The sequence below is a fragment of the Urocitellus parryii genome, chromosome 12 (genome assembly GCF_045843805.1).
Source record: "Urocitellus parryii isolate mUroPar1 chromosome 12, mUroPar1.hap1, whole genome shotgun sequence".
NCBI lineage: Eukaryota > Metazoa > Chordata > Mammalia > Rodentia > Sciuridae > Urocitellus > Urocitellus parryii.
In genome coordinates this window covers 17,362,392-17,371,450 of record NC_135542.1, presented here as the reverse complement: position 1 = coordinate 17,371,450, position 9,059 = coordinate 17,362,392, and the positions used below count along the sequence as shown (strand labels likewise).

At 49.6% G+C, this 9,059-nt stretch overlaps 1 protein-coding gene across 1 annotated transcript in view; it reads left to right on the top strand.

Moving 5' to 3' along the window:
* The first annotated feature begins 957 nt into the window (after positions 1-957).
* Positions 958-9,059, top strand: part of LOC144249853 (uncharacterized) — a 475,070-nt gene continuing 466,968 nt past the window's right edge. Inside the window, exons 1-6 of the mRNA XM_077792050.1 lie at positions 958-1,035; positions 1,202-1,432; positions 2,516-2,630; positions 4,934-5,031; positions 5,197-5,316; positions 5,968-6,082. Coding sequence (XP_077648176.1) covers positions 1,313-1,432; positions 2,516-2,630; positions 4,934-5,031; positions 5,197-5,316; positions 5,968-6,082 — 568 coding nt within the window. The 5' untranslated portion in view covers positions 958-1,035; positions 1,202-1,312. The remainder of the gene's footprint in view (positions 1,036-1,201; positions 1,433-2,515; positions 2,631-4,933; positions 5,032-5,196; positions 5,317-5,967; positions 6,083-9,059) is intronic.

Below are 9,059 nucleotides of genomic sequence, written 5' to 3'. Positions count from 1 at the left end.
TTGTAAACTGTTCTTGGAGAGAGAGAGAGAGAGAGAGAGAGAGAGAGAGAGAGAGAGAGAGAGAGAGAGAAAAGAAGAAGAAGAAGAAGAAGAAGAAGAAGAAGAAGAAGAAGAAGAAGAAGAAGAAGAAGGAGGAGGAGGAGGAGGAGGAGGAGGAGGAGGAGGAAGAGGATTAGGAGGAGGAGGAGGGGGAGGAGGAGAAGGAGGAGTAGAAATATGAAAATAAGTTGAAGGAGAAGACCATGAATAAGAAGGTCAAGATGACTATAAGAAGAAGCATGAGAAGATGAAGAAGAACTAGAACAAGAAGGAGAAACACAAGCTGAACAAGAAGTATAACAATAAATTGATTAAAAATGTGAATGAGAATTATACTCATGAGGAGGAAATGCACAAGTGGGGAACTCAAGAGAAATATATTGCTCTGGATGGCACAGCTCTGCTGTGGACATCCTCCACCCAAGCTCAACACACCTCCAAACCATACCCCTCAAATGAGTGTAGCCCTGTATGAGTGGATGAATCCACTGGCAAGGTGGAGGCACCCACCATCAAGTGCTTTTCCCCAAACCCACCTGTGATCATTGCTGCAGTGGGGAGAAAACCTTGAACACATGAGTCTTTGGGGACCAATCCAGATACAAAGTCTAGCTGTTTCTCTTTGGTGGGTCCAACGTGAACTAAGAGGTTCTGGGGTACAAGGGGCTATTTCCTTGAAAGGTGTTCCTGGAGTGGACCTCCTGTGCATAGAGGGTCCTCAGGGATGAATCAGTGGGAAGTCTTTGGTGGAACAGTAGGATTCGGGGGCTCTCAGGTCTGTGTGTGAGACCTGAGCTGGCAGAGGCTCTCAGTTGTGGGGGGTGTTGGGTAGTGTATTCCTTGAGTGTCACCTACCAAGCCTCTGCCCCTGCCTCTCCAGAGCTGAGGGTCCCTGCTGATGCGAAAGTATATCACTGCCTGATTGGAGGAGTGCATTATGACTTTCTTCTTCGGGAAACTGATGCCAGCAAGTCGTTGAAGATCAAAACAAAGGAGGTAAACAGCCACCTTCTTCACTCTTTACTCCTGGTGCCACTCCACATCCTCCAAGGGGACAAGAACCTCAGGTTCTGGATGGATGTTGTAGAATGCCCACAGAGCCAACTGCCAGGCTGGGTGGGGTGCAGGTGCTGGGCTTTGCTGATGTTGTCATCCCCCACAGTTCTTGGAGCCTTCTGTGGCAGTGGCATCCAGGATCCCAGCAGCTGTGAGCAGCAGCTCTGCAGTGGCTGCAGGATCATTGCCCCAGGCCACCCAAAGCAATGAGTGCTGCATGAGAAAAGTCACCAGTAGCAGCTCCTCACTGCTTCACTCCAGCGAGCAGGTGGAAGACAAGCGCTTTGTTCATGTCCTCCTAGAGGGACAGAGCCTGAGAGAGTCAAAGCGCATCCTGGTAAGCCCGACAGCAGGGCTGCCTCCTGTGTGTCCACACAGTGGAAGGCAGGAGACACAGCCAACCCCGGGGCTATGGTGGGAAATAGAGAAGAGAGAGGTCCGTCTTAAGGGCTTGACCTGAGGAGGGAGAGCATCAGCATGCCCAGCTTCCGTGGTGAGTGGGCCTGTGTATTGTGGGTTTTGCAGGCCAGAAGTGCAGACGGAAGTGCTGTGGACAGATGAAGGCAGAGATATGTCCAGGGTGCAGGCTGCAGTGCCTAGAACTTGGTATTCTCAATGAGTGAAGTTGGAGCAGAGGAGGTGGCAGTGACTTGTCACATGTGTAGGAGGGGATGTGTTCCTGGTGGCAGGGAAGAGAACCTCCTTAGCATGACTAGGTGTAGGAATTTGGGGTCGGGATCACCTGGGGGGTCATGCCAAAGCTTCGGAATGTCAGCCTTTGCATGTATGTAAATGCGGAGCTAAAGGGGTTCTTGGATGAATTTCTATGGATGTGCAGTAGACACGCTAATGCTGCAGGTGTCCAGCTGCAGAGGAGACATGTTCAGTGACTGCCAGTGCTGAGTCAAGTACATCATTACAACCAGACCCGCACCGAGCTTTCAGAGGCCAGGGCCTCTCAAGGCTATCATGAAGCACTCAAGTGCACACTCTTGTATCTGAGTCTGTTTTGTGTAGTGGCAGTCAGGACCAAAATTTTCAGTGTGTCTGCCTCTTCCACCCACAAAGGCAGCCTGCATCCCAGATCACACTTGGTGCGCAGATCCCTGGCCCATTGCTCTCATCTCAGTGAGATGAGAGTGTGTCTGTGCATAGGCAGTTTGGTCCTTTGACCTGAGTGGAATGTGGCTCCCCAGGGGGAGGGGAGATGGCAGGTACAGGCAGATATTTGTACCAGGATTGTTCTAGTAGCACATTGCAAGAACCCAGGGGGTATATGGAGGCCACACTCAGGTAGCAGGATAACAAGATTGTGCCCTTGTATATGTAGCTGAGATTTCTCCTGAATGTTTGACCACAGGCTTCTGGGTAGCTCCTCTAAAAGCCATTCTCTGATGACATTTGTCCCACCCTGATCCAGGTGACCTGTGTGGATACGGTGACAAGCCTCATCCGCAGGGCCTTGGACCAAAATTTGTTGCAGCACGAGGATGTGGACAACTTTGAGCTGCTAAGAATGATTTCTGAGAATGAGAGTAAGTAGGACAATCAGACAGTGGGGAGACATGATCCACAGTGGGCTCAGGATAACTCACAGCCAAGAGAAAGTGGGCCTTGGCCACAAAATACCAAAGTGTGGTGGGCCTGGTGCAGGAAACCAAGTGCAGTGATGGGCATGTCCAATGTGGAGGTGCTCAATGAGGCCCGAGGGGGCTGCTGAACCTCCCTAAATGTGTTCTCCCCTGGACCTGGTCTGGCAATGGAAAGCTAATATCGATGAGGGGCAAGGCAGAGAGAGGCTCAATCCATCATCAGTTTGGTTTATGGCTCACTGATAAGGATGCCTTCAAATGAAGAGGAGGAGAGCATGGGTCCTGATTGAGTCAGCATCGCTATGGACGGAAGCAGCACAGGTCCCAATCCATGGCCAGGATATGAGAAGTCCTGCCTACTCAAGAATGTCAGGATTGCAGCAACTGGGAACAGGACTCAGTGAAGAGGAAGTCAAGGCCAGGGGACAGCCTGTTTGGGTTCTTTTGGGAACAATTCCAAGTCTTCTGTGCCTGGGTGCCCATGTCCTGAAGATATCAGAATGGCCAGGTTATTATTCCTTCCAGCAACAAAGAAGGGCATCTGAAGAACAGAGGCCACAATGCTGAGCTGTCCACAATGCCAGTGCTCTTTCCTTTCTTGTGAGCAAGACACTCCTAGCCTCCACCATCCCAGCCTGTCCACAATAGAACCCACCATCTGTTGGGCATGTAAGTGAGTTTTCCAATTTTCCCACACCACCTCATTTGGGTTGGCTCTGTCTTACACATGAGGAAGACTGAGGTGCAAGGAGCTGGGCAAGGGGCAGTGTCTGCGAATCTCAGGGACTTGGGAGGCAGCACAGGAGGATGGGGATTTCCAAACAGCCTCAGAAACTTAGGGAGACCCTGTACCCAAGTAAAAAGGCCTGGGAATGGTCTCAGTGCTTAAGTGCCTCTGGTTTTATCCCTGGTACAAAAATAAGCCAGTCAATAAGGAATTACCAAACTGAGAATCTATGAAGATGATTTCAGAAACAGACACTTTCAACCCAAGCATCAGTTGAGAGCAGGGTCCAGACCAGGGGAGATTTGTGTGTAACAGACGTCAAAAGGGAGGACTACGTGGGGCCTGGACCCCACTAGGTGTGATGGCATCTATGCCTTATGGCAGGAGGGTGGCAGTGATGCTGGCCCTCTCCTAGATTTTGGAAACCTTGTTTTCATTGGGGAAACTTTATGGAGATGGAATCTATTTTAGCAATCCTGGTCCAGATGAGGTGCTGACTACCACAGGTAGAAGCCTATCCAGAATACGGTGTCTGTTAGGAAGTCTTTCCTGACTGTGACAATGACAAAGAAAGGAAGTCACTTGTCTTTGGTCTTGGTTTCACTCCTGGCCATTGATTGAGAACTGATTTCATCTTGGACTACTGAACAGAGGCTGCATCTGGGCAGAAGAGTGTGATAGATTTGAGCTCTTCAGAGGATGCCCCACCATTGCCAGAGAAAGAAGGAGAAGGAGAAGGAGGAGAAAGAGGACACTCCTGAGTGGGGAGAGGATCACACGATGAAGAGCAGGAGGAAGAAGAAGAAAAGGAAGGAGGTAAACTGAAGGAAGGATGGAGGGAGATACACAAGAAGAAGAAGAAGGAATCATGTAAGAACAAGAAAAAGACCCAGAAAGAACTACAAGAAGATGCAGGACAGAAAGAAGAGCCAGAAGTAGAACAAGAACCAGAATAAAAGTACCAAGCAGACAGCTCATGATGAGAAACAAGGGGAAGGAGAGCGAACCTAGAAAACAATAGAGTTCTCCAGGGCACCACCCTGCTGACGTCCTCCCATGTCCATGCCCAACACACCTCTGATGGATACCACCTCCCCTCCGCGTATTCACCCATGAGTTGATTCATCCAGGGCAAGTGGATGAATTCGCCCACCATCCAACGCTTCCCTGAATGCCCATGTGTGAGCATGGCTGCCCTGGGGAGAAAGGCCTAAGCACAGGAGCCTTTGCCAATCCTGATGCAGAGCCTAGTAGTGTCTCTTTGGCAGATCCAACCTGCACTGAGAAGTTCTGGGCCCAAGGTGCTGTTTCCATTGCCAGGTGCTCTTTTGGTTTAGAATCCTGTACATCATCTTCTCCAGGGAAGAATCACTGAGGGAGTCTTTGGTGGCACTGTAGCTGGATAGGAGGGCTCTCAATTCTGGTGCAGGCTCGCCCTGTTGGAGACTCTCAACGGTTGTGTGTGTTTTGTGGTAAAATCCTTGAGTGCCATCTAACAATTCTCCACTTCGCTCTGCAGAAATCAAGGTCCCTGACCACTCACTCATGTATATGTCCATGAAACCGCGGATAAAATATTTCATCGTGAGGAAACGCCCCGAGGTCAAGAGAAAGGAGGTAAACACCTACCTTATTCAAGCTGTACTTGTGCTGCCATTCCACTCCCACCTGAGGAAATAAGAAGCCTCAGCACATGGACATATGTGCTAGAAGCCCATAGAGCCAACTGACAGGCTGGGTGGCTTTCTGTTTCTGGGTTTGCTGATGTTCCATCCCCCACAGTTCTCAGAATCAACCTGCAAGAAGTGCTCCAGGCCGCTTTCCCAGAAGCAGGTGGGAGACACCTGCTTAATTCGTGTCCACTTAGAGAAACAAAGTCCAACGATGGCCAAGGATGTCCTGGTAAGCCTGGGAGCAGGGGTGTCCCCTGGTGCTTACACCTGGGTGGGGAGCAGACACTGGTACAATACCAGGGACTCCTCATGTACCTGGACATTACTACTAAATGTCCAGGTAACCCAATGACCACCCTTGCCGTATGAGGTGCCCTCCTACACCCCAGCCAGCACTGAGCCTCTGGAGGCCAGGAGCTCTCGTGGCTATCTTTCAGCACTCCTGTGCGTGGTCATGTTCCTGGGTCTGATTTGGGCCCTGGCAATCCAGACCAAAGCCTCTAGGTTTTGTGCCTAGGCCATTCCCAATGCCGCCTGCATCCTCGGGCAGACCTGGGATCTTGGAGGCTATTGTCCCATTCCTCCCAACTTGTGGGATGAGATTGCATCTGTATGCAGGTAGTGGGGTCCTTTCACTTCTAGAGGAGTGCAGCTCCACAAAGAGCAATGGCAGGCCCAGGAAGTCCTATGTACAAGGATTGGGCTAGTAGCCTATGGGAAGAGCCCACGCGATGAGCAGGAGGTCAGCCTCAGGTAGTAGGGTCATGGATGTTGCCCTGGTATTTAGAGTGGAGGTGCCTCCAGAATGCCCCTGCCCACTGTCCTTGAGTAGTCACTTCAAGGCCCATTTCCTGAAGGCCTGTTTCCCATGCTGCTCTAGGTGACCTGCCACGATAGGGCTCCTGTCGTCATCCGCAGGGCCCTCGAGCTACACTTGCTTACTCAGGAGAACCCGGAGGATTATGAGTTGGGCCAAATCATCTCTCACCGTCAGAGTAAGTGAGACAATCAGATGGCAGAGAGCAAGGGTCAGGATGTGGACTCAGGTCAACTCTTAGCACCAAAGAGTAGTCTCTGACCCCCAAGAACACTCCAACAGGTGTGTTGGGTTCGTGCACAAAGCCAACTGCACTTCTGCTGGTGGAAGGTCTCGAGGTCCAATGGTATACCCCAGTGGATATTGCGGCTCCCCACCAGGTGCCTCCCCTGGACATGAACAGGCATCCAAAGCTGACATCTTTGAGGAGTGAGGAGGAAAGCCTCTTTCCAGGAGCAGTATGCTTTCATGGTCTGGGATAGGAGTGGTTTCAGAGGAACATGGGAATGCATGGGCTAAAGAGGGAACTGGCATTTTGTGGACTGAAGCAGTAGGATTGAAAGCCTTCTGTGTGACCAGAAAACCACTGCCTTGGCAGAGCATTGCCAGGATTCTAGCAAGCAGTAACAGGATGAAATTGGGAAGAAAACACAGCCTGGGAGACAGCTTGAATCATGTCTTTGCATAAATTCCATGGTCTTCTGCACCTGAGTCCACTTGCCAAGGAGTGATCACAATAGCCAGGTTGCGATCCCTAACTAAAGTCAGATGAGGGCTTCCTGAGCACGTAGCCACAAAGCTCATCTGATAATAATGCCAGCCCTTTTTCGTTGGTTGGTTGGTTGGTTTTTGTGAGCCAAACACCACAGCAGCCATTATCCCAGCCTATGTACGCTGAAGACCACCATCCCGATGAGTTCTAGGATCACTTGTCTCCTATCTTAACCTTCTGTTAGGTTAGTAGAGTCTATGGAAGAGGAAGTCTGTCTGGGGCCTTGGTAGTCTTAGAAATTCATAGCAGAGATCTTCACATCCAACCCAGAAGGGATGGAGAACAGGCTCTAGGTTAGAGGAGGGCGACAGGAAACACGTGTTCAGAGGAAAGAGAAGCGGGCTGTTGTATTCCCCCACTTGGGGTCATGGCACCACTGGACCATACACCATGTTGGAGGGAAGCATTCCCTTTGCTGGTCTTTGGAACCATTGTTCTCAGTAGGGCAGCATTTGGAATGTGGCCTCCATTCTCAGAATGGTTCACATGGAGGCGGGCTCCACCAACGCAGAAGCATGGCTCTAATGTGGTATCCGTGCTGGTCAGCCTGTCCTCACTGTGGCCATGCTTGAGGAATCCTAGGCCTTTTCTCTGGCTTTCACAACTTTCTCTTTGGTTGTGTACTGAGGCTGTCCATAAAGCTCTAGTGTGTGGCAGTGGAGAGCTCCTCAGCCCTTGCCACAAAGGCATAGACTGGGAGAGAGGGAACAAGGCTGGGAGAGAGGGAGAGAGAGAAAGATGGAGAGGAGAAGGAGGACCTCTACTTGGAGAATGAGGATTCAGTGGAGCCAACAGGAACAAGGTACTGTTGCCCAGGGCGCACCCCTGTTTAGGTCTTCCTCCAACCATGCTCAACCTTTCTTCCAGTCCCTCCCACCCCCCAGTAGTGTATTCATCTTGAATGAGAATTTCATGTTGACATCAGAGCACTCACCATCCAATGCTTCCCTCCAAACCCACCTATGAAGATGGCTCATGTGGGGACTGAATCTTCGGCACAGGAGCCTTTTGTGGGAGATTTCAGATGCAAACCCTAGTGGTGTGCTTTGGCAGATGTAAGAGGACCTGGGATGTTCTGGAGTCCAAAGCCTTTGGTAGGAACCGACATTAGGTCTGTTGAAGTGCTCTGCCTAGTTCTTCCTCAGGGAGGACTGTGGAGGCTCTCTTTGTTGGTATTGGTGCTGAATTGGAGAGCTCTCAGGTGTGTGGCTCTGGCCTTTTCTGGCACAGGCTCTCAGATGTTGGGGTGTCCCAGGGAGCACCTCCGGAGCCACCTTATTTTGTACACCCCTCTCTCCCCAGAGCTGAGGATTCCAGCGCAGGCCAACGTATTTTACGCAAAGAACCCTCACACAAAACCCAACTTTGTGCTGAGGAAAAGGAGCCTCTCCCAAAAGAATGATGGGTGGATCCAGCCTCAACCTCCCTCTCGTCCTGGAAAGAAGGCTGCAGCCCTCCTGAGGATGCTTGCAAAACCATTCTGCTGCTGTGTGCCTGGGCGGGGCTGAGGCAGCCCAGGAATATTTACATTGATTACTATTTGCTTCAAAGTTTGAATCTATAGTTTGCCATTGTCCTTGACCTTGTTTAGTAACACAGGTGTTACTCTATCCTGTATTTGTTGTTTCCATTAATATATTATTATTTTAAAATATATGTTTTTGTTACCTGATCTACTGTGATGATTTGAGTATACTAAATGTAGCAGTGATTCCTAAAGGACACATCCAAACCAACAGGAAGGAATGTTTCATTCTATCAGCAAGAAGTTTGGTCTTTAGGAGTTTGGCAGATGGCATTATCTGAGTCAGTTTTCCAATGGGGGCAATGAAGTATCGGCTATCATGGTACAAACACAAACAAAGACACACAAACACACACTAGAGCACACACACACACAAACACACACTAGAGCACACACACACGAGCACACACACTCACTGAGCGATAGATACACAGATGGAGTTGGTCTCTTCTGAAATACTTTGGAGATGTGGTTCTGATTTCTCCCATTTTGAAGTATTTTCCATTGCATAAGGTGTCTTGCAAATGAATCCCATGTCTGAAGAAGACATGCATGTGTACTTCACATGCCACTTTCCACATAACCAGAAGGTCATGTCATGTAATATTTTTCATGCAGCTGTGTTTTCACTGTGAACCATCCCATGAGGTCAGCTGTGGAATTTTCCACTGGTAGCATCACAATGGGGATCCACTCTTTGGATTTGGGGATATTTCTGATTTTCTTGATTCAGATTGGAAATATATATATATATATATATGGTTTTTGATGAAAATTCTGCATTTGATGTTAATGAATGCCATGCATCTAGGAATCTGTAGACTGTAGACAATGAATGGATGCCTACTGTTGTCTGGA